We start from the raw sequence: 16,438 nt of genomic DNA, 5'->3' as shown, positions 1-16,438 counted from the left end.
AATGAAATAAAGTTAATAAATGCCATTTAAAGGTATGTGAGATCAAATTCTTCACAATTACACCTGTAGCTGCAAAAAATTACTCAGAGCGCCTACATGACCTGTGTGAGTTGTGCTATAGGACCTGTGTGAGTTGTGCTATAGGACACGCCGTACTAATGATATGGAAAAATGGGAATCAGCCTGGAAATGAGTGAACATAAAATAAGAGTATATATGGGTTTGGCTGACCAGGATTGGTTAGTAATGTAGGGAAAAAAATCTTTTGAAAGCTTATCCTAGTTGTAAGTGGAAAAAAAATAGAGACATTGTTTTATTGATGGAATTTCAGTCCTTTAACAGTCTCGAGTCTGGAACACTCATCACTAAAATTAGCACCTGACTCTTTGGTGCGGAATTGAAAGCACGTGTTTAAAACACATACAGGTACAGAAAATGCCGCGGCTCGTATCCTTTCCTCGACACAGAAGCTGACATCCAGGTTTTATCTATACTGATAAATGAAGGTTTGATCATGAGCACTCAAAAATTTTAAGCTACTGAATTTTTAATGTCATGGCGATTGCATAGGTTTACTAGGGGAACTGAATTAGTACCGTGAATCCTATAATGAAAGTGCATAATAGACTGAAGAAGCAGATTTCTTACAATTATAGCAGCTGTTTGCCGTTTATATTCTGCCGTGTTTTATGTGTATTAGCACAGAACATACGAGCAGTAACATAAATCTCTGGCCGAATGCAAGCTAAAAGGAACATAAAACTCCAACTGAAAAAAAAAATACAGTACATTGTGGGATTTTAACCTGATGCACCCGTGTGACAGGTCGACATGGTCACCACATGACCAAGCAAATGACAATACTGCGGATGAAATTCATTTGTCATAATCCTAATGTTAGCCATCTCTACTGACTGGAGTGGAAAAACTAATTTTGATAATTCACTCCAATAAATTAAATTATTTCTCTTGGAAAGTCCACAAATTGATGGACTAGCAAAAAATAAAGTACATTCTGTTCTATATTGTTATAAACGTAATTGTGAAAAATTATTTCTCGTCTTTCCAACTTCCACGGGGCGAGTATGCCAATAAAGAGTTTGGGCGTCATCCGAAATTTCTGCGACAGAGTATAAGTGCATTGTGGTGATACAGGTCAAAAAGGCTGCTGTGTGTATAGGTGGCGCATACTTCCTAGCGGACGAACTGGATCAAATCAGCTCTAATTCGATTGGATAATGGTCACTCACGTCCAGTGCCTAAGAGAAAAACACACATTATAACAAAGAAATACCATAAGAAAGCACTTTAAACGCTGGTGGACAATCTTTCCATACCATATACATATGTTTCTCTTTATTCTCGTATATCACAATAGACAGGAGTTTGTTGATTGGTTTAGATATGGAGGTCTATATATTATGTATGTTTGTTTTTGAAAGTTTTAATTTTTTATTTTCATTAAATGTTATAATAATGTCATTTTGTTTACTGGATTTTGACATTTTCCAGAAATTAGTTTGACTTGACTCTTTAGTCATAAACACCTATAATAGAACTTTGTATCTAAAAGCTGACCTAGTTCATGGCCTTGATTGAGAATCAAGTAAACATCTTTTTTATTCATTCTTAATATGTAATTGATAAGAGTGAAAACGAGGATGACTGGGACTAAGTGACTTTAGACGTAAATAGCGTCCATGATGTTCTCGAAATTCTGGTCTTACCGGATGGTTGACCCTCATCCGGGAATCTGTTTTGCGTTTCAGGTTAGTGTATAACCTTTGTCTGTAGAGAATTTAGTTAGTTTGGGCTTTTTACCTTGGACGCTGATATGTGTTTTGTTGTGACCAGTTGAGTTAAAATTTTATGTTATGGAATTGTTTATTCTCTTCCCTGGGATATTTTAGGGCTCATACAGAATTCTTGGACAAAGCTATTTTTTTAAGTTTTATTCTAAATTCAAACACTGGATTATTGTATGTGGTACAACAACGAACTGTAGACACATCGCCACTATAATGGTTATAGCATACTGATCGCCTTCCATTTTAGATTTTCATTGGGACTCGAACTTAAATTCATTAGAACATTATATCACTAGGACTAGTACTTTTTAATTCTTGGATTATTGTTGGATTTGATTTCTAAAACCTAAGTTCATTTTATCTTTTTTTGCCTTGTTTTTCTAGAGAAATAAATTATTTGTTAAATTGTACAAAGCTATTTTTGTCTTCACTCCTTTCTTGTTATTGTCTATTAAAGCCTAAACACATACCACGAAGATCGGCACTCCATGGTCTAACATTCTAAATGTGAATTGATAATATGAAAGGTAGCTCTCTTTGAATGCTACATGCTAAGATCAAGTGTAACATTAAGCGAAATCAAAATGGAAGCGTTCGAACAGATCTTGTGATGCGTAAAGCCTGGTTACGTGGCAGCTCAATACAGTTGGATTAAAGATTTTTTTAATAGGGATACATTTAACAGCTACCCTAGATCGGACAGCAAAGCGCCACGTTTCCCTCCTTGTCTCAGATGTTCACATCGCCTTAACACTCGCCAAGCCTACAACTAAAGCCCAAAAAAGACCAATAAAATGTGCGTTTTGGATGGTGTTGTTACATCTAGCTCGATTTACAGATCTGCAGTTGGATGTCTCTCTTAGGTTCTGCTATACTAAAGTATGATATTATATATTCTCCCTGATGCATGCTACAGGAATTTTAAGTAGCAAGTTTTTGTGTACTTAATGTTCATTGTGATGATATTTGGCGATTAAAATGATAAATAAATAAATAAATAAATAAATAACAGGTCGTTCATTCAAGGAAGATTGTTTCTTCCAGGTTTCCTTCACCTTAAAGACACAACGACCAATTCAAATCGCAATCTAAAATGTCAACCGTCACCTTGGAACTTCAGCGTCCGTGATTAGAACTTTTTGTGTTATAGACATAAAATTTAAAAAATATTTAAACATTGATTATTAAACATTATAACTTCCATTTGTCTCGATATGAACGACAAATATGCTTCATGAAACTGTAAGGCTTTTTTTCTGAAGGTAAATTTCCGTCTCTTGTTTTCAAATAATGAAAGATAGATTATTTGTTCGTCTGTTCATTGTTATGCAGTGAGGATTAACATCTCTGGCGTGCAGCGTGACATTAATTAAAAGAAGGAAAGTCGGGGTATGAACTAATAAAGTTGATTTAGAAAAGTATGTGACAATCAGTTAAACTAGAGATTTCTACATTCATTATCTGTCTTGTTAATATTTCAACATTTCAGTGATAAGAAATGATATTTCAATACCTCTGTATAGCTGAGTTTGTACTCTGTGTCAAAATGGAAAACTTGGACACTTCCTTCGACAATGCTGTTTCGTATCTTGGTTCCGGAAATGATGAACCTGTTGAATATAAACTTGTGTTGGAACTGAACACAGTAGCTCGTCTGATTAGTCATCATAACAAACAAACTATTATATTATTTTTTACATGATGTCATATCATGTCATCAGTTTTCATAGTTACGTCCCTTGCAATCATTTTCCGCCATCTAAAATTTAGGGTCAAACGTCTAATGTTCAAATGTAATGAAAAGATCATTTTATTGAAATTACAATTAGTTGATGTATCAACTATGTTATGGACAAAATCAATGAAGTTTGTACGTGTATTACTAATTATATAGACAATATAAATTATTTTTCCGCTGCCTGATTTTCTAATCTATAATAAATTGCTATTCTTATCAATGTTGTTGTTGAGGAACTTGACCAAACACCTGTTTCCAGGGGAGATAAATCTGAATGAAACTGAAACTTGCTTAAAATGCCAGAAATGTATAGTGAGCCAAATGTTCAGTATGAGACATGCTGGGGAACCCTGTCACACGAATGTCCAGATTAGACAGGTTCCCCATGTATACTGAACAAAACATTTGTGTGCTTCTCACATTTGTTCACGTCTGGTGAGAGGAGATTTAATGCGATGTTTTTGAACTTCCTGAAAATGTATAATGCTCAAGGGCGTTCTTTATTTGCAGCATTATGAACGTCACAATTTTAAGTTTAAAATGTACGAATGTATGCCAAGCCTTTCGCTGAACATTACTATGAGGTAAGAAAAATGATCTACCATTATGTGTAAATAATGTAGGATGAACAATTACCCATCAAAAAGATATTTATCCCCAAGAATTAGAGAGAGTATTCAGAGTGCCCGGTTTATGTATGACTAAATACTCACTCTTGATGGGGAAATATTGTATCTCTTATTGACAGAGTTGCATCAATGAATTTATCTTTTTACACAAAGTAATTAATTTATTGTTTCATATTCGTATCTCATATTATCGATATAACAAGTAATAAAAGGAGAAAATAACATTGTGACATAATTTAAAGATCATTTAATGATGTTACTGATTAACGTTTTTCTTGCTGTAATATAAATGACGTTACATTTGTTTATGAGGTACCAAATTTATTATATTCATTAAATAACAGAAGTTAATGATGTCACACACTGCTGGCAGCTTTTGGCATATACTAATATTCAAACTTCACCCAGATCACGTGACTTACCTATCGTACGCACAATCCGTTGAACCTGTGGTGGTATCGATGTTTTCACCTACAGGCCACGTGACTTTCGGGTCTTGGCGTAGAGGTATTCTCGTCCAAGCTGACTTGGACACGTAAGAACAATCTGCATTTAGGTCACCCATTATGATAATGTTTGTCTCTTTCAAATGTGACGTCACTTCCTTTATGACATCACTTAGGGCAATAATTTCATTCACGGCATCTTCTGGTTTCACATGGATACCTACTAGCGCGAAACGCTTTACGTCTGAAAGTTTCAGAACAATACAGAGTTCAAACAAGTTATACTTTTTTTATTTCATTACTGGTATGAAAGTCAATACATGTAAATTATATTCCATGTTTGCTTTTGTTTGCTTGTTTGTTTTACCACAACAGCGAACGGAAGTTCACTGCAAGCAAGGAATATATTATACAATCAGTATATACCGTAACGATAGCATGATGGCTCGCAATGTGTATATCTGATATAGTTCGTTAGAAAACAAGAACTAGGGCCGATTTTCTGTCTTTAAATGGACTCACTATAATTGCTGTTTTAGGTACTGATTGATTAAATTGAGAAGGAATAGATTTTGTTTTTTGAATAATATTATTTTCAGTCTTCTAAATATATGTGAATTTATCTGTGTACCGAGAGTCAGTCAAGTTAACAACGTAAACATAAATTAGCGTTTGTAAGCATTGGGAACGATTGGTAGTTGACTGCTGGTGATGAGATATTATGACAGCGTCAAGCATTGCTTAAAATGGTTTATTTTGTATTACTTGCTATACTCTCTAACGTTAGTTGAAAGATGGATCTCTCTATCTCTCTCTCTGTTACCGAATATTATCTAATTCTACACTTCAAGATCAATACACCTGCCTCGTGCTTTTAAGTAAAGTCTCTATTTCAATGGCATATTTTAAAAGGACAGAATACGGTTCGGATTTACTTAACATAGAGGCAATGGTATCTCAACAAATCAGGTATTGAACAAAGACATCATATCTTGTCACAGCGTTGAAGTTAAGAACAATAATAACACTCATAAGATACGACCAGCCGAAGGTACCAGTCTTGAATTCTGTCTAGATCAGCCTGTATCGTCTGCTATAACGTGTGTCTGACAAGTCACTCAACACATATTGCCCATGCATTATACAGTCTTTCATATGTTGGTGTTCCAGTAAATCAAAAACTCAAACCACTTCACACCCAGCAATATTAATTTGAATGTTGAATGCACGTTTTATTTGTTGAACACGTTTCATCGGACTACAACAATTAATTATCCGCTGTCCAACAGCAAGAGCTAACAAGCCCTCTCTTTAAAAAAAAGGGAGAAACTAACGGAATTTTACATTATCTTGTCAGTATATGGATTTTGGAAAGTTTCTGAAACAGCGACAACATTTGATAATACATGCAAGTTGTTTATAAAGACCTTTATGTCAGGATGGCTACGCCAAACTTGATCAACATGTTTGATGGATTTGTAGAAGGAAGTCATTAAAAGGATTTTAATGTCAGTAAGAGCAGTCATATTTGCTGGCGGACCAACATCATTCGTAAAATTTCATATGTGCATCAATCCATAACATTGTCTGGTAACGGTGGTCCTAACTGATGGAAATTCAGCATCAATTACGTAAAACTCAAAGGTCGTCATACCAAAAATTGCTCCGTGACAAATGAGATCAGATTATGATTTCTTTTGGTTCTTTTGAGGTTTAACACCGTTTCTCAGGGCAAGTTAGGCTATGCATTGCAGACAGAATAACTAGTGGATGAAGAACCCGGGAAACCCTGGTAAAAACCATCGACCCAAGGGAAGGTTCTGCCAATCTTTCTCATATACTCACGGTGGCCGAGCCCGAGACTCGAACCCATACGGACAGAGGTGAGATGGCAGTAATCGGCAAAGGCAAGCGTGACTGACTGACCACTCGGGCACCCTCAGCCCCAGTCAACATTTTAGCATTTTCTTTTTTAGTATTGATAACTGTGGGTGTATTAAACAGCAAACTACCCTAAATCTCACAAATTTTAAATGTCTTAATGTATGGATGCTATATTTCAGATTTGTTTTAATTCGACTTAGCGCTTGAAAACAATGTTTTTAAGGGTGGTCATGTAAGATGGCTGACAAACTACACGGAAAAAGTTGGTTGATCAGTCCGGTTAAGCATCTCTTGAGAAACAGTCCTCAACAAGTTTGAACATTTTTCAGTTGCGACGGTTATTCAGGTTAGCGAATAAACGTCACATGAATAAACTGAGAGACCGTCTTGCTAAAATGCTGTTTAACTAAATTGATCAAATTCTTTTGTGCTGATTTTCAAAAAGATTCCGTTAATATATTAGTAATGGTCATCATATCAATGGCAGTTTGGTATAATTTATCACAAAATTGAAAAGTTATCATGCCAAATTTTCAATTTAATATCTTTTTGTTGGGAAGGGGGCTCAAACTGTGCCATATTCTGTTGAAAAGAAGTCATTGAATGTAATTATATTTTAGTAATCTCGGCCATATTGGATGGAGGATCAGCATCGTTTGTACAAAGTTGAAAGGTGTGCATGATTTGTTTAAGATTGGTTTGTGGTTGTTTAGAAGAACATGAAAATAAGCTGATGTCAAAGGACCATATACGAAACACCTCTGAAGCTGTTGACAGACACGGTGTGACTCGCATTTTAAGTAGGGTCATACCATAATCTCATTTATCCCTGCTGCTAAATCCGTCTGTAGAAATTTGATAAAATCTATAACTTGAGAACAGTATGAAATCTTACCCAGAGATAATGAAATTCGTTAAAGAAAAGAAAATTAAATGTTGACGCTTCATATTATTCTAAATGTCAGAACAAACTGAAACACAAAATATATCGGTACATAATATTTGATGTGATAACAGATCCCAAACTTAAACTATCATAATGCAATCGTTTTTTTTATGAAGAACAATTGAATCAGATCAGTTATAAAACATTGTGTTTTTTTTTAATTTGCGTTTTAAAAAGCACTAACATGGGGTCTTATTTGCATAGTTCTATAACTTAATCTGATTATTTCTTGGGATACAAATAGGAAATCGTTCACTACTTTTTGACAAATATTTATCTTGTCATCTGATTTTGTATATGAAGAAGCTCATCTACATAGTTTGAATTCTGTTTTATTTTTCTTTTCTCCCCTCTTTTCAGACAGACTGTCGGCCTTCATCTGGACAATTTGACCTAAACAGTATCAATTTACAAGTTATTTTCCGAACTTACTTGAAACAATACCGAGTGGGACCAATACCGTGAAACACGTAAATCGCGTTAGGAAAAGTTACTCAGAAGAGTAATTTTCAAGTTTTCTTCTAGACATTCGTAATTATACGGATTTGCTGGTTTTATTTTATTCCATTTTCTCCTAGTCTTAATACTCTTATTGTCTCAAATGGCAAAGTTTCTCCGTGGTTTGCATGGCATTGTAAACCAGTTAATACGTTTCTTTTCTTTCTTTTCATTTTTTATTTGCATGTGCTGAAAAATGACGTTAAACTAACAAAATCAAACTTAATTTCTTTTTGAAATCGTTAAAGCTTTGTAGGCGAATTAATCGCGTCTTCCATTATAAAAGATGCCTTTTACTATATGGAGTTGCAGTGCAATAAAACGGTATATATGTCATATAAACGTATTTGAGATAACCGTAATTAACTAGTACTGTCGTACAGATTTTAAACAGATTATGCATGTTATATACAAACCCGTCGTAGTGGATTCAAAATGAACGACGAAGGGTTCCCTCTCGAAGTTGTCATTGGCGTTATCATTGTACACGTAGCTGCTCCTTAAGGAGATCCCTGAAGTAGTTCTGTGGAAATAGAATGACGAGTTTGTTTATATTTATTATCATCAACGTCGTCATTCGGCGCGTCTTGTCTACGCGGTTGCTAGAACTTTACCCATTTGAACAGCAAAATGCGAATTGTCAGTGTGAATATGTTGTTGCAAATGTTGCCTTTCATAATCATAATGGTGGATGAACATGTCTGAATCAGAGAATTCGCTTTATGCTTAATACATTGTTTTTATATTTTTGCTAATCACCTTCTTGAAAAATCGTTATACTCACTCGTCCGTGAGACTAATGTATCATATGATTGTTTATATTTACCTGTAGAAGAATGCGTATTGCTCCTTGCTGGTTGTCCTGCCCAACTTTTCAGAGAGCTTCATCGTAAATGGACGTTTACCAGCCCGTCTGAAAATTAGTGAAAAGTCACCATCAACGTTATCGTCTCCGTATTCATCACCATAGTTATCGCCATCGTCATTATTAACATATTTCTTACCTCATTAATTTGATAAAGGTTATGTCTTTAATGGAAAAATATTCTAGCATAATGAAATTGACCTGAATCCATTCAGTAAGTGCTGCGAAAGTAATTTCTTACACAAGATGTAATGGCGGAGGGATGGATTTAGAAATGGACGGACGGATGTGACGAACGTTTTATTGGAATTTTCATATGAAAACACAAACTTGCCTGTATTCACATGTCTCAAAGACTAAATTGGACTGCTTAGATCATATAGTTAATTACCTGCCTTTCAGGTAAAGGTTTGCTCGTTTGAAACTCTATATAATTCTATATAATATAGAATTAGTGTAGGAATGTAATTTTTAACGAAAGATATTCGAATATGTTTATACTAAAAAGTAATAAACAAGAAAGAAAAGTTAGGAGAAAGGGAGCAAAACTTATTGGATAAAGAAAGGAGAGAGGAAAGGAACAGAGCGATTAATGGAATCGATGAATTAAATCAGTAAATAAATGTTTGAATGAAGAGATAAATGGGCACAGGGATCAAACAGGGTAAAAGGGAAACAACATGAAATACATTTTTTAACTTAAAAAGGGATACCTGTTTACTTCTTGTAGTAGTCGTTGTATCGCTCTGTCAGTGGAATCTCTGATCTCTTGGAGCAAAATTATGTTATATCGGAGGATGATCTATAAAACAAGAATTTCCTGTAATTATAATACAGTAACTCTCTCTCTCTCTCTCTCTCTCTCTCTCTGACGCATATCCACCTCTTTAATACATCTGTACAGTGACATATATACAGCCAGCGCGTCCTACAATGGGCCCAACATCCCCTATTGTCAACTTCACGGGGTCCAGATAAGTAATGTCTACATAGACGTGACCGGTTTTGAAAAACATCAGAACTTGTAAAGTATAATGTCTACATAGACGTGATCGGTTTTGAAAAACATCAGAACTTGTAAAGTTTGACATTTTCCGATAGGTTATTTATATTGTGTGACATAAATGTTCCTTCAAGGAAAATGTTTTATTTTCATAGGCTAATTAAATACAACATTAAAATGTTTTATTTTCATAGGCTAATTAAATACAACATTAAAATGTTTTATTTTCATAATCTAATTAAATACAACATTAAAATGTTGTAACCACACTTATATGGATTGCGACTTATACAGTTTGAAAGAGAACTGAAACTTAAACATGATGTTTGAAGAGTAAGCATATACGTGTAATTATCAAATAGTCATATATTTACTAAAAACGGCGTCACGCTGAGAACTTGAGTTTGATGTGCGGATGAGTGTCGGGATAGAACATGGGTGGGGTGGATTTGAAAAAGAGAAACGTTAGTTTGGCTGCAGAATTAAAGTTGTAAATGGATAAAAATGGAGTGTGTGTACGAGAGATCGAGATCCGCATTTTAATACGTACAAGCGATACATACATAGATACATACATGCACTGCGTGTGGTGCAAATTACACTATATTTTATACTTTAGTTACATTTTGTTCGTTTAGCCACGATTTATTCATATGAAACCAGATTTAACTCAAGACCGGAAGATGGGAGTACAGATCATCGACATAATTATTATCACCATGCGTACAGAACACACACACACACACACACACACACACACACACACACACACACACACACATATATATATATATATATATATATATATATATATATATATATATATATATATATATATATATATATATATATATATATATATATATATATATATATAAGAGAGAGAGAGAGAGAGAGAGAGAGAGAGAGAGAGAGAGAGAGAGTATATTATGTCTTTTAAGTTTTACCTTTATTAACAGGTTCATAACTTCCGGATTGTTGGCTTTCGAAACTCCAAATACTTTCATATTAAAAGCACCGATCTTTATATTTCCATGTCCTGCACCAAAAAGCTGAATAAAAACCAGAACAATCAGAAATACCAATGGGCTCTTAGTTATATTCATGGCTGGTATTTTGTCTTGTAGGCTAGTTATATGGAGTTTTGGAGGCTGTTAAGTATTTCGAACTGGTTCGTACACCTACTAACAGTTAATGTGTCAGCTGAAGGTAATCGTCATTTACTGATCACACGATGTCAGTAGGAACAAAAACATATCCCAGCAAAACAAAAGAAAATACAAATATCTCTCTTACAATTATAACCAGACGAATGCTAGAAACACGCCACGAACCTCTGCCACGTTCTTGTTTCAACCTGCAGTAGACTTTACAATACTATGAACGTTAAAGTAGATATTCACCTAACGTGAGATCGCTCCACCTACCGAATCACGTCATGTGACGTGTCAACCTCCAGCAAACATTCGGTATTTGGCAAATAATTGTTTTAATTTCAGTAATAGGTTTATTTAACAATCATTTGTAATATTCATCAAATTGTCCTATTACCAATTAGCATAAATTATACTGCAGCAGAGAATTTTTCAAGTTCGTATAATAATTACCTTCCTGTTTTATTTCAATAGATCAATAGTGCTATTTTAAGCTAACACAAAAAAAGCTTTCATCAAATAACTTCAATGGCTAGAAAGCAACTCTAAAATAGAAACCACAAGCTCGTAAGTTTCTCACGCTAATGTTATCATAAGGCATATAAGGTAACAACTGAGTGTGGAGCCTCGAGCTGAAAATTATGTGACCTTTACTTGTCAGATGATTTCTAACAACAGAATGTTCAACGATATATTACCACAACTCCGCAAAATACGAGCTATGTGTTTTGGTGTTTTGTGGGTTTTTTTATAATTAAAAAAAATACATGGTCAGTTCTCTTTTTGTTTCTTTTATGAATTTTGTAAACGTATTCAAACTTGACAAAGTTTTATTTCACACATGAATATGTATTTCAAATAGCTCTTGGTTGAGTCAGAAAAGTTATGCTAAATGTACATAAAATGTGAGTTAGCCTTATAACATTCCCAATCATCCTTGCACTCATGAAAGCAAATACATGGTGATAGATCGACATTGCCACTAAAATCTATAGTTCTATTTTTTTCTTCCATCCAGATGTTTTCATTCCATAAGCTGATGTAATATAACATAAGTAGCATTATGCCCTTTATAACTTCTAGCTTCTAATATTCACAAGACGCAACTTCATTCAGGAAAATTATTTAATTCACATTTTATTAGATGTCCACTCCTTGTTCGAATCTATCCTGATGGTTTGGCTCATTCATAACTTCAGTTCGGCGACCTCCTTGTAAGTGTAGTCATATGTATCGTATATATCTGGTATTGTCTCTTTTTGTAACAGATTTATTTGGTTTCTCCTGTATGTAGCACCATCCTGAGTCTGCGCATTAGACGACCTTAGAGTGCTACTTTGTCTAATGCCTATAGTTGGTTCCCCAAAATATTGCCTTCTGAGTCCTACTTTGTCTCCAGAAATCAGGTTTTGAAGCTTTTAGCTGTTCTACCTGTTTCTTTTATTTATATTTCTCTTTACTCGCTTTCCGTTTTAGGTTTCTTTGATGTATAAGTTTCAGACGTAGCTGTGTGTTTGGCTGTAGACAAGATTTATCGAAGTCTTCGCTTCATCAGTATTTGTGCTGGAGATTTTTCATCATCAATTGGTGCATTTATATACTCCAATATAGATAAATGTTGATCTTTGCCATCTCTATTTGCCTTTTTGAGAATTCCTTTGACAGTTTGAATGTGCTTTTTTGATGCAAAGCCATTAGTCTATGGATACTTGGGACTTAAAGTAGTGTGCTTGAATCTCCAGATTTTTGCAAACTGACCATATTCGCTTGAGGAGAACTGTGAGGTGAGGGCGAGTTACCAAATGGTCTAAAGCGCTCACCGTTCCGGATCACTGCCATCTCACCTCTGTCTGTGTGGGTTCGAGTCTCAGGCTCGGCTAACACGGGTATGTGATCAAGCTTGCCAGTAGCTTCTCCTGGTTCGGTGGTTCCTCCCGGGGTTTTCCAGGGTTCTTCCTCCACCAGTTATACTGGCCGCCATGTATCGCGTATCTTGTGCTGTAAATTGGCGTTAATCCCTACAACAACAACAACATAACTGTGGGCCATTATCACTCCTTGCTTCTTGTGGTATTCCACGTCTTGCAAAAATTGACTTTGTGTGTGTGACTACAGTGCTTGCTCTTGTATTTTCTAATTTGGCAACTTCAAAACATCCACAGCAGTAGTCTACTACCAATGCATAGCTGTAATTATTCCACATAAATTTAAATCTGTTTGACCATTTTCCACCATGCAATGGCTTATGTAGACAAGAATGGTTCTTTTTCTGTTTGACTTTCTTTTTCCTGGCAAGTAGAACAGTTCAATAATCGTCTGCAAGTCGTGCATTCATGCCAGGCCAATACATAATGGCTTTTATTCTTTGCTTTGTCCTCTCAATACCCATGTGACATTTGTGTAATTAAGTTAGAATTTCTTTCTGAAGGTTATCTGATATTAAAATATTCTCTCCTTTTAGAACTAATCCGTCCATTTCTGAAAGCCCAACTTTGCAGTTTCAGACATTTCTGATTTCGAAGGGCACGAGATGTTTATCGCTTGTCCATCCAACTTGAATCACTTCTCGTAATTTGGATATTTTATTGTCACATTTATTTCCATTCATATTGCTTCTAGGTTTGTATCTGCAATTAATATATTTTTGTGATTGCTTTCACGTCTTCTGGGTAAGGTTTAATACCTAACGATTTCATTATGTGTTTTTGGAAAACATCTTGAGCGGATTTAATACGAAAAAGGCATTCTCGACCAGCAATATCTACCAAACGGGGGTTAAATGTTGTCAATAGCTGGTTGTTCTCATCCAGGGTATTTGTCAATAACTACAATTGGCATCTAGTTGGGAGAAAAACCTAGCTCCAATCGTCCTTGTAGGAAGTTGATAATTCTCTCGTTTGGTATTTTGATTCAAATTTCTTGGATCTCGACAAATTCGCAGTTTCTTACCGATTATTTTTCTTCAACAATTACTAATGAAATGACCCATTCTGCTGGTTCATGTACTTTCCGTATTACATTTGTTAGTTCCATCTCTTGCAAAGTTGCTTTAACTGGTTCTCGCAAAGCTGCAGGAACCTTCCTTGATGGATCAATGTCAGTTTGCACACTTTTTGTCGATTGCGATGTACGTTTGTTTCAGGTATCCATGACCTTTTAAAACACTGGGAAGTTTTTGACGATAGGAGTGTCTTTATTCTTACTAGTATTGCTAACTACTTGTATTAAGTGCAAATCTTTAGATGCGCTGAACCCAAGAATATGTGATTCGTTTCTTGTTGTGATCATAACAATCAAGTTCATAATTCGTGTAGTTCAGTTTGCATTTGCCTACGACAATTAGTTTCTCACCAGAGTTGCTTGTGAGACAGGTGCGGTTCGTTTTACTTCAAAGTTGTCCATATGTATTGTCTCCAAAATGTGATTTCGAATGATGTTAAGCAAGCCAGCATCAGTCTTAAATGTTTCATCGTTGCCTTGAAAAGTTAGTAATGTATGTAGACTTCTTCGTCATTGATTTCGGTGTTTGCCTTTGTCACAGTTCCTACAAAAGATTTTATTCCTGTTCACTTAAGTGCTCTTGCATACCATGAACCTATTTCGTCTTGCATCATATCAGAAAATGATGCTGTTTTCTACACCTGTAGCAAGGCTTTCCAATGGCTGGACACATAGGTTACCTCATTTCCACATTTACCATAGTTGACTAATCTAGAGTCTGATTTCATGTTTGTTTTTTCTGCTTTCTTTGGGTGTGCGCTTTCCTTTTCTTTTTTCTTCATTTTCACACCATAAACTTCAGATTTCTGCTTCATTTTGCTTATTTTGAATCTGTTTTTGTAGTGTCAGCTGATCTCGCAAAATGCATTTCTGGTACTTTTCAGAATTAGTCCCATAGACAGTTTTATCTTGAAGGCTTTCATCCTGTCGATTTTCACATTTGCAGTTCGTGGCTGTAAAATTTTGTTTAGTTACATTCTTGTATGAATTTGCACCTTTTTACCGCAATAATCAGCTTAGGATTGCACAAGTACTCAACTTCTTTAGAAGTGGATTTTAAAAATATTGACTTTATTGGCCTCAAATGTAAGTGTGTTGTAAATGTATCTACCATCCTGACCAATAATGTATAGGAAAGTACTGAAGTTTTCCTTGTCTTCTTTATCTGCAATGCAACATCTAGGTAAAACTGCATAGTTTGCTTACACCTACTCCACGTTTCAACTAAATGGCGTCAATTAAAGTCCATTTCAGGTGGCTGAGTTTTTCCATGATGTGAGAATGAACACAGAAACTTGTGCATCCAAAATTTTAGTATTGTTGTGGAGATATACTTAATTAATTATATAAATCCAATTTATTAAAAAAATGTAGCCTTTTACACCGTGTTATGTTTTTCTGAATAACAAAAAAAGCTTTGATCTAATTACTTTAATGACCAGATTACAAAATCTCAAGTACAGAAAACACAAGTACACGGTTTTACACGTAACGTTATCATAAAGCATTACAAATGAGTGCTGAGCTGTTTCCTCGGGCGCCAGAGATTTTGGGGTGCCAAAACAACATAGAGACATCGTCTTCGTCACGGGCGCCATTTTTATCCTTAGTACGCCACTGTAAAAAAAAAAAAAACTAGCGTAAATATTTATATTTCCCTCTACTTTTTCGTCCCATTTCAGGTCCGTTACCATTATCAATCAAAAGTTGAGTAACTGTTGCACAAATTTTACATATTTATGATAACCAATTCATTATCGCGACAGTCAGCGTGTCAAAAAAATAAAAACGGGGGATATAAACAATGGCTAAAGAAAGGTCTACTTTCGCTCGCTGATTCGTAAATCGATTAGCGTGATTAAGCAAGTGGTGATAGGTAATGTTGGGTTCAGATCATGACGGAGGTATAATAACATCAAAACTACATATACACAGTAATTAAGTTCTATTCATATGGAAATTTCCTAGCTAATTCTCATATAAATGGGACGAATAGACTTATGTGTGCAATAAATATTTGGGTATGGGCATTTATTAATGCTTTGACCAAAGCCAAAATTTGATCTAATTTTAGTGGTTGAAATGAAATAAGACATGTTTGGCTCAAAATATATTGCTGAGGAAACTGCATATTCGCTAACAAACGTTCAGATATGTTAACTCTATCTACACCTTGGCAGATCGAGCAGATATTTTATAGCTTTATCCTAGCGGCATCTATTGGATCTCATGAGTTGCTCCACTTAGTATATAATGCCAACTAACTAATAGTGCGTAACATCAGTGTATTGTACATCGGCCGAAAAAGGTGGAGGCAACTGACTTCCAAAGGATGCTTTGTAAGTTTCACATCGAAAGTATGACTATGTACCAGAGAGAAGCCAATACAAGTGTATTTGAGTGAAAAATATTTGTGAAAACACGGACCAGTAGTGGGAAATTGCTTATTTATGAGTCTATTCAAATT

At 35.1% G+C, this 16,438-nt stretch overlaps 1 protein-coding gene across 1 annotated transcript; it reads right to left on the bottom strand.

The window, feature by feature from the left end:
* Window positions 1–300: 300 nt before the first annotated feature.
* On the bottom strand, window positions 301–11,239 carry LOC149780884 (deoxyribonuclease gamma-like). Its single transcript, XM_089937986.1, has 7 exons — window positions 10,765–11,239; window positions 9,528–9,616; window positions 8,776–8,862; window positions 8,366–8,472; window positions 4,598–4,865; window positions 3,322–3,418; window positions 301–1,259 (listed from the first exon to the last, which is right to left on the bottom strand). Exons 1-7 carry the CDS (start codon window positions 10,921–10,923, stop codon window positions 1,212–1,214), a joined length of 855 nt encoding a protein of 284 aa, XP_089794112.1. The 5' UTR covers window positions 10,924–11,239; the 3' UTR covers window positions 301–1,211.
* Window positions 11,240–16,438: the final 5,199 nt, after the last annotated feature.

The sequence above is a fragment of the Sinohyriopsis cumingii genome, chromosome 16, assembly GCF_028554795.1.
Source record: "Sinohyriopsis cumingii isolate HCF-2022 chromosome 16, ASM2855479v2, whole genome shotgun sequence".
Classification (NCBI taxonomy): domain Eukaryota; kingdom Metazoa; phylum Mollusca; class Bivalvia; order Unionida; family Unionidae; genus Sinohyriopsis; species Sinohyriopsis cumingii.
This window is presented reverse-complemented; position numbering and strand designations above follow the sequence as displayed.